This window comes from Saccopteryx leptura, chromosome 3 (genome assembly GCF_036850995.1).
Source record: "Saccopteryx leptura isolate mSacLep1 chromosome 3, mSacLep1_pri_phased_curated, whole genome shotgun sequence".
NCBI lineage: Eukaryota > Metazoa > Chordata > Mammalia > Chiroptera > Emballonuridae > Saccopteryx > Saccopteryx leptura.
The window spans coordinates 118,400,953-118,417,434 of record NC_089505.1 but is presented as its reverse complement, the minus strand read 5'-3'; the positions used below and the strand labels follow the sequence as shown (position 1 = coordinate 118,417,434).

Below are 16,482 nucleotides of genomic sequence, written 5' to 3'. Positions count from 1 at the left end.
CCAGGTCTGCAGAAGTAAAGGAATTTCTAGAACCAATAGCTCTGATAGATTAGTAAAACCAATATTTCTCTTTTCTTTGTACTTACTCACCCTAATAGTTTGAGCCCATAATTAGAATGGAGTTTTATTAGGTTAATTAGGAGGTAGGAATGATGGCAGTACATGTGGAGATGCATCAGGGTGGTAGGCAGTAAATCTAGGGCTCTAATAGGTTTGTTCCATAGTCAGGTGGTCTGGAAGGCTGGTGGGGTGGCTGGGCCCCCTCCCCTTCCTTCTACTCCCATCACTCCTTGAAGTGGCCTTCACACTTTGCCGTCCTTGTCCTCGGTACTGGCAGCAGCTCTGGGATATGGGGGACTGGGGACAGAGGGAGGAAACCCCACCCAGAGCTTCATTGCCTATGCACGCGCCGTCCAGCCTGGCGGCATGATTACCTTGCTGAGAAATCCGTCCAGGCGCAGGGCTGCTGATAGCAATCATTGATTAAGAGGGTAATTGTCCTGAAAATTCAGATTGATCAGAAGGCAGAAATGATAACTTGTGTAACTGTGTTTAAAGCCACGTCCTGTCAATAGAAAAGACTGAGATGTATCGCACCAAGAGGGGGGCAGAACGGATGGGTGTGTGTGGGCGGTGGGCGCTGCCATCCTTCTCTCAGGGCTGAGCAGGATGTTTCTTGTCAGTAACCTGGACTATTGGAGATTCAATCACTTTTATCTCCCCCCTCTCTCAATCCAAATGCCTTTTCATATTAGGAAATTAGAATCGGCCCTGCTCATGCAAGATTTATTAGCTCTGCTGAGCAGTTGCACTGAAGAGTAAATGATTTTGCTTTGCTGGAGCTTTTTACACATTAGGACCCAACTTCTTCCCTGCTCTGTGCCGCTGGCTGCCTGGAGGAGTGGTCTCCAGAACCAGGTACTCAGGGAGTGAGCTTTCAAAGTCTAGTTGGGTGAAAAACATCACTTGGGTCTGGTTTCTTGAGCTGCCAGAGACCCTGTTGTGTCTGGCTGATTTCTTTCTGTCCCCAGACAGCTCCCTTACTGGAGGTAGGTTGTCTTGCTCAATGAAGGGGCCAACCCCTTGAGGGGAAGGGGTGTATCCCTCAGAGTTGGGTGACGTGGTGGAGGTGCATTTTGGGAGGAAGCACTGATATGTGTATTAGGTAAGGATTGGCAGTAGAGGCAGAAAATAGAGGGGCTGCCATGACCTCTCCTCTCAAAACCTGGGATTGTTCTCCTGTCAGGGGTAGGGATATAGGGGCTGGAGCATCTTTCTGAGCCCCTGGGAAAGCTGTCCAGTAAGTTGCTAGAGAGTTGAGCATGTAGAAGCTAGTTAGACTAAGTTTAGGGTGTCTGGGCCTGCTGGTCTACCTGTGTCTAGAGGGCTGCAGGGCTGACTGGCTGAGACTGTCTGGTCTGTCGGCAGTGCTGGCTCTCATGGAAGAAAGGGCCAGGGACCCATGCTTTTGGAACTCTGCCATGGCCTTAGACTCAGAGGCAGTGTGGGCCTGAACAGTCAGTTGGACCTAGTCTGTACTGGAGGCCAGGGCACCAGTGGGCGGTGTTGGTTGTAGGGAAGACCATTCTTTTTCACTGAGGCTAGCCTTCCCTCTGGCCTTCCCTCTATAGCGCCCCACCTCCTTGAGCCGGTACGACCCATGGACAAACATCAGTCACTCTTATTCTTCCACCCTCCCTATTTGCAGGTGTCTGTTCCTGGAGCCTGGTGGAGCAAGTGAAAGGGTGGAGAGTCCTTCTGATATGGGGCTGAGGGAAGGTTAATGGAATTTCCGGATCTTTTGTGAAAGGGATATGATCCCAAGGATGATCTTCTACCACTTTGCTCTTTTAATTGGCCCTGTGAAGCCTCCTTTTCTCTGAACTGTGAATCGTTCCCCCAAGTAGAGATGTAGCTAGGCTAACCTGAGAGCTGGGGCTGAAGTGATAGAATCCCCAGGAGTGAATAGTGGGAGTAGGCAGCAATCATTTTGATCCAAAAGGAGGACTGTGTTTTGAGGCAGGGGGAAGAGGAAGGCTTTCTGGAAGAGAGAATCTGGCAAGTGTTCACAAGACATTCCCTAAATGGGACTTGCCTCTAAACAGACCACCAGGTCACCTGTTTTCTACTAAGAGTCTGCTTCAATTTTTTCTTATCCATTACCAGACTGTCCTTGGAGAAGCCTTGGCTTTCTTGGAAAGCTCCTTCTCCTAGGCTAGATTGGGCAAGGCAGGCCTTCCTTCCGCACATGTGCCATCACCCCCACCCTGCTCCCCTCTGAGGGTATGTTGAGGGATAGAATAGTAGTGGGGAGCTGGGTGCAGCAACCTCTTCCTTCCTCACCCACTCTGATGGATTGTGAAGGAAGTGGATGCAAGGACCAACTCAGCTTCCCAGTGGAGAGTGCTTCTGCCTCTGCCTCTGCCTCTGAGCTAGGCCTGCCAGATGCCTAGGAGTATTTTGCAATCCAGAGGGAGGGTTCTGCTTCTTAGTCTTCTGCTAGAGCTAGTTTGGGCAAAGTCAGGAAAGAATGGAAGTGCCGTGAGCATCTTGGACTTGGGAGTAGAGAACTCAGAAGACAGATTTCCAGTGGAGTGAGAGACAGTCACTAAAGGGTAATGTAAATGGTGTTGCCTCCAGAGCCCAGAAGAGGGAGTACCTGAATTCTCCTGGAAGAGCTCAGATGTCTGTGAGGAGGATGGGAGTGTATTATAGAGACAGTGTGGACAAGCATCTGGGCAGAGAGATCAAGAAGTATTGCAGATCATTTGTGCTAGAACTGAGGCTGGGGCCAGTGGGGTTTATTTTCTCTGGCATACTTCTTCATTGTAGTTGAGAGATATGGGCCACCTCTCTGTTTTAGCAAACCTGAGGGGTACCTACTTTCACCATCTACCTGGGCTCCTGGGGTCTATAGGCCTTGGATTGGACCAGCTGGAGCCTTAAGTTGGAAAGATGTACAGGACAGAACATAGGGAATGGATCCCAAACACTCCCTCAGCTCTGTTTCTTCTTCCATTCTGCCTCAAGAGCAAGGAATGGAACAGAGGTTCAGGGTAAGGGAATGGCTCTCACGAAGCTTTAGGCCAGCTTGCTCCACCCTTGCTAAACCCATCCCTAGCCCTGCCTTGTGCTTAGATCCAGCTCTGTTGCCAGGACCTGGCAGGGAGGCTGGGAGGAGACCGGGAAGCCAGAAGACTCATTTTCACTGGAATTTGACCTAAAGCAGGATTGGAAGGGAAGAAAAGAATTTGAACAAAAGTGCAGGCAGGAAGAAACTGTTAATGAGCCTTTCTTTCTCTTGGGGACAGAGCGGAGCTCATAGCGGGGCGCAGCGCCTGCTCTCCTCAGTGGCTCTCTAAGGTAGCCGTAGTCTCTGGCTGCTGCCTGCTCTCGCTCTCCTTTTTTCCCTCTCCTCTTTCCCGGCTCTCTCTATTATGGGGACTTGCTCCAGCTCTTTCTCTCTCTTCTGTCTCTCCTTTTGTTCTCTCTTTGTCTATTTATCACACTGTGAAGGTTGAAAGAGATGTTATTAATCTGGGAGAATGAAGGCAGGATTAGTGGTATGAATCGGATTTTGAGAGGTGTAATGATAGAAAGACTCGCTCGGCTGGCGGCCTGCGTGAGCTTGATAAATGGGGAGCACTCCAGACTGACTCGCTCCTTCCTCCGCGCTGTGCGCCCTGCCCGCTGGGGCGTGCCGCGCTCTCAGATCTGCCAGCCAGCCCACCCCGCTCCTACCTGAACCGGAGCAAAAAGCCAAGGGTAAAGCAGACACAAATATCTCCCATCGCACTTGGAGACATCATTGCTTTCAGCACCCTTTTCAAGTGGAGGCCTGTTGAGTTCTCAAAGGGCTATGGGCAGAGGGAACAGGGACCTAGGCTTCTGTCTGCTTCTAGAGCCTATGAGAGTAGAGCTTCCCTCCTGCCCCTGACATGGATGTCAGGGGGCAGGGAGTGATAAGGCAGTCCATAGACCAGTCACGTAAGAGTGCCAGACCATATGTAACATGCAATAAGCCAAGTGCTGTTGGGAGAACTGTAATAGGAACTGTGGAGGTCAGGATGGGACATGGAAGAAGGAGGAAGAGAAATCAAGAAGGGCTTCCTGAAGGTGGTGCCCTACTAGACAGGTAGGATTTGGAGAGGGTAGAGAAAAGCTAGTGTTCAAGGTGGGGAAATAGCATAAGCAGAAGTATGAGGACAGAAATAAGCCTGACTCTTGTGGGAAGTTGAAGAACCTCAGATCTGATGAATTTCACATCAAGAAGGGATGTAAGGCCTAACCTGTGGTGGCGCAGTGGATAAAGCGTCGACCTAGAAATGCTGAGGTCGCCAGTTCGAAACCCTGGGCTTGCCTGGTCAAGGCACATATGGGAGTTGATGCTTCCAGCTCCTCCCCCCCCCCTTCTCTCTCTCTGTCTCTCCCTCTCCTCTCTAAAAAATGAATAAATTAATTTAAAAAAAAAAAAGAAGGGATGTAAGAAATCTAGAAGCAGTTGAATTGGGTACCTGAAACCTTTATGCTTTTGTTAACCAATAAATTCAATTAAAAAAAGAAATCAAGTAATTAAGTCCCTCACTTTCCAGTGAGGAAACAAGCCTGGGGACTAGAGTTGCCATTTCTATTCAAATCCTGTTGCTGTTCTAAAGGTGCCCCTTCCATCATCCTAGGACAATACAGTGAGCCTTTCCTTCTTCCTTCTGTGGCGTTGGTCACAGCCTTACAACCTTTGTTTGCAACCAGAAATCCTGGTTTAGGTTCACTGCTTCTTAGTCCCCAGCCCTTTCCCAGCCTTGGCTCAGGGTCCTCCTCAAATACTCCTGCCGCCAGCTCAATCTGCAGTCTGCGTAGAGAATCCTTTCCCAGCCAGCTGACCACTGCTTGTGCAGTGAGCAGAGGACTAAGAGGCAGTCCACCCCATTCAGAGCTCCAGATGCCTCTGAGCTTGAGCACTTTCCTTCTTTACATCGCTCCACAGTTCTCTCTAATCACTCTCTATTGCAGTGGTTGGGCACTTATTGGTGTCCATGTCTGTTTCTCTCAAAGGACAGTGGGTTCTTAGAGAACAAGGTCTACATGTGATTCATTTGAGTCACCAGGGTCTCTGGCAAACCTTCAGTGAATGTATATAGCCTGACATATAACAGGTTCTCAGTAAAGGTTGTGAATGAGGCAGTGTGATTCCAAAGTCCATACTCTTCCATCATATCACATCTGGGTAGAGTGGAGGTAGAGGTGACAAAGGGAGGTACAGGGGCAAGGATGCTGGGCGTGCCTGAAGAGGAGGCTCTGTGGGGGCCTCAGGTCTAGAGGCTGTAGTGTTCAGCTTTTCCATTTCTTAGCCTTCCTTTTTCCCTCCAAACATCAGAGAAGAGAAGGGCCTCATCTGACCCTAAAGGCTTGTATTCTCTTCCTGCATGATTTTATCTACACCTAGAGTTTCATGCCCCACCTGTATACTTTCTTAGGGCTTTCTGTGTCAGCTCAGGCCACTGAACTGAGTTCTTGGTCTACATATTCATCTGCTCAGGCAGCTCACCTTGGATGTCCCACTGAAGGCCATCGTGGTCCTTCTCAGTGATTTTCTTCCAGGCTTGGTTAGAGTTTCTCTCTTGCAGAGCCTTAGCCCCTCACTGGGTGTAAGTTTACATACATGTTTACATGTCTCTCCTTCTAGTTTGGAGGCTCCCTGAAGGCAGTGGCTTAGTTTACTCGATCTGTGCGTCTCCAACACAGAGCCTGGCACATAGTAGTTGCTCAATAAGTGTGTGGGATCTGAGCAAACCAGCGAAGAGGTAGGGGGTTCTGGGTTGAAGATTTTAAACACCTTTTTTATTTTTTCAGGGGGAAAGAAAGGGAGGTGCATTTGTTTTACATACAAGCATGCACATGCCTTTGTGCTTGAGGGGTGCGTGGTGGTGGTGGTGTCATATGCTCAATAAAGGATTATATTTTAATTTGGAAAGCACTTTAGAAACTTTTAAGTGCTTTGCCTAAGTGCTGACTGCTATTAGTGTCTCCTTTTTATTAGGAAAAAGGACATGATTTTTCTCTTTTATCTTCAGGCCTGTCCAACTTCTGAGAGTCAAACTTAGCAAAATGTCTGCCCCTCACTGAGGACTAGTTACATGCCAAGTTCAAAGCTTTGGACTTGAAACAGAATTTTGCTTTAGACTGGTTCTGATACCACTCAGGGTATTAGCCAACAGCTCCGAATCAGGAAGGGGATGGGAGAGACAGGGTCATTTGACATAGTTCAAGCTGCAGTCCTGAGCCCGTCCTCTCTCCATATAGGCCTGAGTGGGAGAACATAAGAACTTGAACCATTTCGGGGAGAAAAACTCACTTGTCACACAATATGAACGACCAGACTTCAGAGAATTGGGGAGGAATGGCCCCAGGAATAATTGGGTTTGTGCTGTTTAGGGATGATTGGAACAAGAGCCAGAGACATCACAGCTGCTGGACCTGGTGATGTTGAGAGCTGCTACCACAAAGGGCTAGGTCAAAGGGAGGGAGTATGTGTAGCAGTAGTGGGAGGAATTTTTGTCCAGGAGGCCATGAGACAGGAACTTGCCATGTGTCCTGTAAGCACCTTTGAGGGTCTTGCTGGTTTGAAGAAAAGGTAACACCCCTCCCCATAGAGAAGATTGGGTGCTGCAATGGGAGGAGGTCTGGAAGGCCCAGCTGAGACTTGTCTTGGGCCTCTCTGTATGGCTTCTGCCTAAGCTCTTCTCTGAGCAGCCACAGACAAACAGAACCCTGCTTTCACTCTGGCCTGTTTCTGCCAGCCCTGGATGCTGAAAGCTTTGCCCATGGCTGAGGCATGGGGTGGTGGGGCTTTGGCCCTGCAGTCCCATCTCCTAATCAGGCCTGATCTGGGGGAGCGAGGGCAGGGGTGGGTGGGGTGAATACATTGAGCCTTCTGCTTTAACTGGATTTCCATACCTCCTGTTGTTAATTATAGAGATGTAATAATGCAATTAGTGCACGATTAAAAAAAATCCCTGATATGATTACCATGGATTTAATATCACATGATATATCATTATATCGTTATGCAGTGACAGATGTAATTGAAATACACTTATTGGAGCCAGGGGTGGTGTTTCATTCAATCCCCAGCACCCCGGGGAGGAAAGGGCTGACTAAAAAGAAGCAATGGGAAAGGAAATTGTAATGAAAACAAAGAAAACTCACAATGTAACTCTCACCTTGGGCAATTGGCTCAGATTGACCTGCTGCCTTTGACCCTGTTACGGTACATGAGGCTCCCCAGATAGACCAGCCTCTTCTGTAGGGGCTGAGGCAGCATGGCTGAGGAGCTCCTTATCTGGTTCTCATCCCAGAAATCTCAGTATCCCAAGGTCCCCTCTGACTCAGTAATGAAGCTCTGGGAACACAAGGAGATTACTCCACCTGAAAATAGACTCAGGACCCTCCTGGGATCAAACTGAGCTGGCAGCTGTTCTCCAAATGCTGTAGAGCCTGGACCTGTGGTGCAGCCCCTGCCTTGGCTGTGGTGGTTGTCCGGTGCACTACAGGCAGCTGTCCTTTTGCAGGCAGTGAGCAGGAAGGTTAAGTACACAGAGACGGTAATTATCCCACTCAAGTTCTGTTGATGGACAGAGGCAGCACAGCTCTGAGGCCCCTGAAGTATGTTGGTCGTCGGGGAACACTGTGAGCACACAGAAATACCAGCTAGAAGTAGAGAGGTAGGTTTGTGTCACCTGATATGAGTGTCCATCCTTTTGCTGCTGTCACTGTGCTGCCTAGGCCTTTGCTGGGCCTGCAGAATGGGTGCTACCCATAAGGCCAAAGAGTTCAGAAAAGGAGAAGGGGACAGGAACAGTTTCCTTTGCTGACACAGGCAACTGAACCCCCCCATTCTAAGGACAGCTGCCAGGGGATTGCTGCTCTGCTGGGCAAAAACAACAGTGGTTCCTGAAGACTGGGTAGGATTGACAGCAGTAGCAACTCTGAAAACCACGCCTTCCTGCTTGGCAAAATTATAGCCAAGATGTCTTTTTTCCCTTCTCTCAATGGAGATCATTCAAGGAGACAGCAGGTACAACCCCTGCCCTAAGAATCTCCCAGCATCATGGGGTAACAGATTTATAAGCACATCTAATGTTGCAGCTGATTTAGAGTATGGGTGGGTTTAAAGAAAGGGTGAGTCAGGAAAGAGTAAAGGAAAGTTCTTTTGAGTTAAGTCTTGAAAGAGGAATATGTGTTCATTAGGACAACATGAAGGAGAAGTCAGAGGACATTCTAGATAGGCTGAAGAAATTTCTTGAGTCAAGTCTTAGAGGCATGAAACAGCAATCCCAGGACTTAGTGGGTGGTAAGGGAAAAGAAGGAAGCAGCGCTGACCCCCATTTTTCTGATAGACCAGGTAGGTGGTAGCAGCTTTCACTGGGATTTGGAAACCCTGGATAAGAAGCTATTTGGAGAGGAGATGTTGAAATGGGTTTTTTTAAACATACTGAGAATGAAGTGTCTAGGTAAAATACAGGTGGAAATGCCAGGAAGGCAACAGAATACATACTGCTCACAAAAATTAGGGGATTTTCAAAATGAATATGAAGCTATAAAATATCCCCTAATTTTTGTGAGCAGTGTATATGTTTGACACTCAAGTAGAGGTAAGAAATATTGCTTTAGAGGTTGGAGAGGCTGAAGACAAGGAAGTTGAAGAGATCACCCACAAAGAGGGGTAGAGTGTAGACAAAAACAGGAAGAGAGAGTACATGAGCACACACATAGGATGATCAGGTGTGGAAGAAACTTTGTAGGAGATTGACAGGAAAACGTCAGAGACATAAGAAAACTCAGAGTAGGCCCTGGCCGGTTGGCTCAGTGGTAGAGCGTCGGCCTGGTGTGCAGGAGTCCCGGGTTCAATTCCCGGCCAGGGCACACAGGAGAAGCGCCCATCTGCTTCTCCACCCCTCCCCCCTCCTTCCTCTCTGTCTCTCTCTTCCCCTCCTGCAGCCAGGGCTCCATTGGAGCAGAGTTGGCCCGGGCGCTGAGGATGGCTCTGTGGCCTCTGCCTCAGGCACTAGAATGGCTCTGGTTGCAACAGAGCTACCCCCAGATGGGCATAGCATCGCCCCCTGGTGGGCATGCCGGGTGGATCCCGGTCGGGCGCATACAGGAGTCTGTCTGACTGCCTCCCCGTTTCCAGCTTCGGAAAAATACAAAAAAGAAAAAGAAAAAGAAAACTCAGAGTAGGATGTTGAGAAAACCAAAAGAGAGGGATTTTAAAGATGAAGCAGGCTGCTGAATGGTGAAGGCAGCAAGAACCTGAAACTGCCCATTGATGTGGGCAGCATGGTGAAGACTTAACTTTTTTATTTTTTTTATTTTTCTGAAGTTGGAAACGGGAGGCAGTCAGACAGACTCCCGCATGCGCCCGACCGGGACCCACCCGGCATGCCCACCAGGGGGCGATGCTCTGCTGCATCCAGAGCCATTCCAGCGCCTGAGGCAGAGGCCATGGAGCCATCCCCAGTGCCCGGGCAATCTCTGCTCAAATGGAGCCTTGGCTGCGGGAGGGGAAGAGAGAGAGACAGAGAGGAAGGAGGGGGGGTGGAGAAGCAGATGGGCACTTCTCCTGTGTGCCCTGGCCGGGTATTGAACCCAGGACTCCTGCACGCCAGGCCGAAGCTCTACCACTGAGCCAACCGGCCAGGGCCGGTGAAGACTTAACTTTAGCAGGAGTTAAGCGGCATGTTAAAGCTAGAAACCAGTCTGCAGGGATTAAGGAGTGATGGGAGAGGTAAGTGGAGATGAGTGGAAATAACCTTGAGAAGTTGGGCTGTTAACAGAACAGGACAGGCATCAGCTCTGGATGGGGATGTGGAGTGAATGAAAGACTTTAAAAATCATAATCTAATACTTAAATAACTTTAAAAAAACATTGTTTTCAGTACGTCACATGAAATAACTCATGTAATCCTCACATCGATTCTATGGAGTTTATATTGGTTTTCCAGTTGGTATTGCTGCATAACTAATTACTCCAAAACTTCATGACTTAAAACAATAACTATTTTATTAGCTGATGGTTTTTGTAAGTCAGGAATTCAGTAAAGGCTCAGTTTAGTATCTGGCTCAGGTTCTCTCACACATTTGTAGTTAGTGGCTGGAGCTGGCACAGTGCAAGGTGGGAGCAGCTTGGGGCCGACTGGGCATCTCTCTACCTAGTCTTCTCTATGTGGTCTCTCTGCATGGGCTTGTTTGGGCTTCCTGACAGCATGGCTGCCAAAGAGCAGTCTGACTGCTTCAGGGTGGTGAAGGGCTCTAGGGTAAGTGTTTTTTAGTGAATGAGGAGGAAGCAGCCTTAGGGTTTCTGAAATTATATAGCACTTCTTGAAGTTACACAGTGTTACTTCTACATTACTGTGTTGGTTGAAATAGTTAAAAAAAAAGTGCTCGCCGTATTTCAAAGGGGGGTGACATATATCAGAGTCACATTGTAAGAAGAGCATGTGAGATGGGAGATAATGTTATAACCATCATTGGAAAATACAACTTGCTGTAAGGGGTATGTTAGACTGAACCCAGAAATGGGCTCCTGGGTATGCCATCCTCATGTTTACCTGTGGCCTCGATACTTGGTTCACCAGCTATAGGAGTAGTGGCCAGTTAGATAAAAAGGTTACATCTGTCAGACTTTCTCTCTCCATCAGAGTATCATGTTTACAGCTTTGTCTGTTGGGTGTTTATGGGAATGGCATTTGGTTCCTGATCTTGGGAAATGACCCGTCAGCCTTAGGCCTAGAGGGTGACTGTCACCCAGAGGTCTGAGTAAAGACCTGTTCCTCCCCAACTTGTGGAGAGGCTGGCTAGGTTGGATATACTAGTGTTGTTTCTAGGTTTTCTGGAAGTTGGAGGGCAGTCTGTGCTTCTGTCTGCAGACTGAGCTGGGTTTTAGCTCCAACCCTGCCCTGCCCACTCTGTGTCCACCTGTGTAGACTCAGGGCCCTGGTAGATAGTGAATGGGTGGGCAGAGACACCCCAGCAGCTGTCAGTGCCTCTTCTTTCCTCTTTGAAGGATCTGATGCTGCTGCCGATGAGGGCTACTTCATCTATTAAACCCAATACACTTGTCGCAGCTGCTAAGCCCCCGTAAGCCGCCGGGCGCGGTGTTTGTGATGGGACTGACAGTGCATGGAGGAGGCTGATTATACACGATTCCATTTCGTGGGCCCAGCAATGTAATTTCACAGGGCGATCAGCGTTTGCATGTAATAGCAGGCTGTGCTGAGGTGTCAGAATATTAAAGGCGCTAATGGCAAAGCTCCCTGTTACACAGGGGGCCACCCGCCGCGCCTACAGCAGGGCTGCGTGGCAGGCCCGTCGCAGATGGCTGGCCACTAAGCTAATGGGGCAGCAGCCAAGGCGGGCAGAGCCGCGAGAGGGGAGAGCCAGCCGGGAGCAGCTCAGCACCTGCTTCCCTGCGCTTGGAAATTACAGCAGCCCAGGGGAAGGGAAGCGTGCATGCCTGCCTGGCACAGGGCGGGATGGCGCAGTTTGGTAGACCAGCATCTCTCACCCCAACTGCACCTGCCCTGGATAGGACTTAGGCTCCTCAGACACCTTTCCACCAGCACCGCCCTCTGGTCAGGTGGGCTCTGATGGCTGGGAGAAGTGCAGCTGGAAAAGTGGCACTCGAGAATTTAGAACCAGCATGGAAAAGGGGGCTCAGGCAGAGATTGTGGCAAGAACTCTTAAAACAGATTCCTGTCCTTCACTGATCAAGGTCAGAAAGCTTCTGGGTCCCTAACCCCCACACCCCACAGGCTGGCAGGAGAAAGTACGGGGATAGGAAGCAAGTGGGGGGAAGGTAGGGAGTAGACTATAATTAGGGCCCCTCAGTTGATGCCAGTTTGCACAGGGCTGGGTGGCAGCGCCTCTAGATATGATTCCTTCCATCCATTGTCGGCTGCCACGGCAACAGCCAAGCCCTTGCCTGTGCACTTTCCAAGCTTGCTTCTGCCATTCTCCTTTGCCCTTGCTATGTCTTCTACTTGGTTCCTTCAGTAACACTCCCTCCAGGAAGCTTTCCTAACTACCTCCAATCCCCCATGGGCCTATCTGTCTCCATTGTCCCTGTAGGCAACCCATGGGGACAGCCTCTCTGAATCCTCTCTTGCTCTGATAGTTCCCTGGGTCCCAGACTTGACTTCTCAGCCAGAATCTGAGCCATGGACCACATCATCTTGTCCTGAGCTGGTCTCCCAGGAAGGCTCTGCTAAGAATTGTGGATGGATGTCATCTCTTAGGGAGGATGTCAGGAGGGAGTGGGGAATGGAAGGATGGGTATGCTTGTGTGGATATGTAAGCTCAATGGTATATATATTTATATTTATATATATATATATATATATATATATATATATATATATATTTGGGGGAGGGGAGGGGCTTTAGAAATGAGTGCTGGGAGTGGTGAGCATGTGGGTACAGATGCGGAGGGCAGCACGTGTAAGGATCCAGACCACACATTGGTAGAAGCATAGGTGGCTGGATGACCCTGTATTCTGGGTGGCTTTCTGTGTCTACTGGCTGTGCCTCAAGGGTACCCACGGTGGCAGGGGGAGCTTGAGGTGCTGGTTCATCGCACTGTGCCTTGAGGGTTCACTGTGACTGGTGGTCACGGGAGAGTTCAGCTCTGCATGAGTGTGTAGCAGTACCTGGAGGAGACATGCTGGGATTCTCAGCAGGGGCAGCAGGGGGAGAGCCCGGACTGAGGGAGAGCAGTTTTAATTAACCATTTTTAATATCATTTTGGACTTTGGCTGGTATGTGAAGGCCCCACTGGAAGCAGCATTTGTAAAAATTAAATCCCTCTTATTAGGAGCTTGGCAGACCCATGTGCACATGCTGCCCCCCTCCCCCCGCCTGTGCCCCCCTGAGGAAGTGCTGGATGAGGCCATGTCACAGCAGCAGTTGGTTATCACGCCTTATCTGGGAATATGAAACTGCGGCATGACACCCGCGGCCACGGTGGAGACACCAATTCATCTCGCCCTCCCTCTGACAAGCTAGACTGCCCTTCCTGAAAGGCATCCGTCAGGCAGGACTGGGGCTGCCACCTTGCTTGGTACCCCTGCTTTCCTGCCATGGGTGCTGTCTTGCCCTGGTCCAGCTTGGTCCTCCTGGGCTCTGCTGTCCTCTACCCTCCTTCCACATGTCCCAGTCTGGGGAAGTTCTTGGGGAGTCATTATTATAATAATAATCTAATCATGCTGACACGCGTCGGGGCAAGCGTCTAATGTTATCTGAAGTGGTCTTCCCGCTTAGCTGTGATAAGACTCAGGATGACGTGCAGATAACGTTGAGCTGCCCTGTCCCCAAGCCGAGAGCAGAGCAGGGGGCCTCAGCAGCCCTGCCGCCCACCGCTTTAAGCCGGGAAGCGGCAGCACCTGCTAATGCAAGTGTTTAATATTTGATGGGCTGGGATAAAGCAGGATCACCTTCGAATTGAATTGAGTGTCAGCCGAGAATCTATTACTGAAATTCGGGTGTGATTTGACAGCAAAGTAGACGATGTTATTCTTCACTAGTTACTGCAATCTTCTCCCCGACATCACTTAAATATTTTTTTCTTTGCTTGAGTAAACACACATTATCCTTCTTTTTTCCCCTTCCTTCCCTTTTTCCTTTTTAAAGGGGGAAAAAACCCATCCAACTCACCTTCTCCAGGCTGATAGAGTAGATTGTTATTTCTTTATTTGTCCTATTAAATGGAATTTCTGATCGTTTAATCCGGCCTTTGTAAGTGATTTTAAAGTACTTGAAAGCCGGCCCGCCGCTGCTCTCTGGCCCACTGCACTCCAGCCGTGGCCCTGACCATGCTTAGCAGCTTCTCCAGCTATGCACCACCCACTGGCTGCTTTCCCTCCCTGCCTAGTTTCCCCAGCTCCGTTTCCCCAGCTCCGTTTCCCCAGCTCCGCCCTGGCTCGAAGCCAGCGACCTCTCTCTCTCTCCTGTCCTTGAGTCTCACACTCATCCCCCAATTTGTGGTTGCAGCTGTGACCTGGTAAAGGGTGGGAGGGTTGGCTAGGAAGTTGGACCATGGCTAGTACCTCTGTGGTCAAGGAAAATGGCTTTGGAGGATGCTGAAGGTGAAGTACACTGTCTACTGGCTCCTAGTCTTTTAGTGTCTGTGGGGCCAAGGCTTGGTTCCTGCAGCTGGGAACTAAGGATGCTAGCCCTCTGCCCAGCTCCCTGGCCCTGGCACAGACTCTGTGCTCAGCTTCCTGTCCTGTTCTGAACCTATGCTGGGTGCTTTTTCTTGTGAAGGAGTCTATAGTGGGATGTGGACCTCCTGGGCCCATTGATGGGTAGGGGCAGTTCAGTGCCTGGCAGACAACGGCAGCAGTCATTTTAGTATCTTTAGCGGACTCACCACCTAACTTTTGGGGATTCACCCAAGCTTCATTCCCATTGAGCACTGTCCCACATGCTGCCTGCCCTTGGGAGAATGGCAGACTAATGTTTGGGGACTTCTCGGGTAAGAGGTCAGCTAGTTATGCGAGCCCACTGGTAGAAGCCCAGGACTTTGCTAGCAGAGTGATTGGGAGTTAATTCCCGTTGGGCCACTTAATAGTGTTCTAACCTTTGTATGTCTCTTCTTTCTGGATCTCAGTTTCCTCACCTGTGACATCAGGTCATTGTGCCTGTAAGGGACTATAAGAGAAGGTTCTGGCTATCCCTGTCCTGCCATGTACCTGCCCCCTCCCGTCTCATCAAGGTTGGCAGTGGCCAGGTGACAGGAGTAAGGGTTGGAGGGGGGCAATGAAGTGCTGGGGTCTGAGCAGATCGATGCCCCCAGCACTTCCTTCCCCAACCCCAGGAAAACAATTAAGTACAGATCGATGGGTGGCCGCTTTGAATATGCATAAGTGAGCACTTGACCTTCAGCAGAGATCTGCTTCCCCTAACACACACACACACACACACATACACACACACACACACACACACTCTCTCTCTCTCTCTCTCTCTCTCTCTCTCTCTCACACACACACACACACACACACTCTCTCTCTCTCTCTCTCTCTCTCTCTCTCTCTCTTTATATGCTTCCCTCACAGCTGCTTAAGTCAACCAGGTGACCTTACCCCTCCTCAGTTGAGCCCCCACATGGCACTCAGCCTTCTACAGCCTCACATGTCTCTGGGTCGAAAGCAACTTGACCATAAGCAGGTGGTTGGCCCCCTCTCACTTCGGTTTTCCTATCTTTGAAGTTTGAATACATTGGTCCAAGTCCTTCCCAACACCAATCTCTCTGACCAAGTAATACTATGGGGGGGGGGGGGCGCACAGTAGATAGAGTGCTGGAGACTCTGGAGAGGAGGGAATCTAAGGGTGAAGGGGTACCCTAATGAGAAGAGGGGTCCTGACAAGGAGGGTCTTAGTAAATGGGAGCTCTCTAAAGGAGCTGATGAGATATTACCCAGTGAGGTCCCGGAACCTCTGATGGGGAGATGCCCAGGAGAAAGGGGGCTGTGGAAGAGGAAGGGCTTTTCTGGTGGAAAGGGAACCCAGTGAGGGGACTCTCATGAAGTGGCATGATGAGAGTAAGCCCTTGGGGGGGAGATTTGGTAGAGGGGTGGGTGAGTGATGGGGTTGGTTCAGGGGTCAGGGCCTCTATTAACCATTCTTGCCTCCTGTCTTCCAGGCTTACAGCTTCGCCATGGGCTGCTGGCCCAAGAATGGACTTCTAGACATGAACAAGGGCCTCAGCTTGCAACACATAGGCCGGCCCCACAGCGGCATTGGTCAGTCCCTCCACATGTCCCCCTGGCAGTTCGGTCAGTCCCCTGCCCGCACGCCCCAATCCCCTGGCACACAGAGGGGTTCTATGACTCTTTCAGTGCTCTAATGGGGTGCTCTCCGTAGCTGGGGTGAGCAGGCAAAGGGGCGGAGTGAGGGAAGAGTAGATCCAGGCTATTGGAAAGGGTCTCTCAGAACAGTATGCATGAGGAGGCTGAGGTCTGGGCTTTGGGTGGGTCACAGGTGGCCTTGGATTCAAGCCAAGGTACCCCCGCCCCTGGCTGCATCTCTAGTGTGTGATGTCCTCAGAGGGGTGGGCACATGTCAGCTTACCCACCCCCCATGGAGCTGGAGGAGGCTGTTTAATATTGTTTCAAGTCTGTGGCCACTAAACTGGGCGATCAATGGGAGTTAAGGAGATGAATTATTTAAACCTCACCAGCTTTTAATTAGTCGGGGTCCTTCTGACCGATGGCTCCGTCCACAGGGTATTGACTCCCCCGCAGGAACAGCAGCCTCCATTGAGCGGTGCCTGGGTTGGGAGGGGTCACTTGGGGTACCAGGTGGGGGTGTACCCTCAGGGAGATTACTGCTTGGGGGGGTTGGAGTGGCTGTTGTTCTAGGCAGTGGAGACTCAGGTAGTCTCAGTACGGATACATGTCTGTCTGTGAGTGTGTGTGTGTGTCTGTG

General features: G+C 50.2%; 1 protein-coding gene across 2 annotated transcripts in view; it reads left to right on the top strand.

Annotated features, from left to right (window-relative positions):
- ERI3 (ERI1 exoribonuclease family member 3) overlaps positions 1–16,482 on the top strand; it is a 130,527-nt gene that overhangs the window by 86,842 nt on the left and 27,203 nt on the right. The window contains exon 8 of one of the 2 annotated variants that reach the window (XM_066376102.1): positions 15,698–15,797. In XM_066376102.1, coding sequence (XP_066232199.1) covers positions 15,698–15,797 — 100 coding nt within the window. Of the gene's footprint in view, positions 1–15,697; positions 15,831–16,482 lie in introns of both variants that reach the window. The other variant, XM_066376101.1, reaches the window with a different exon arrangement.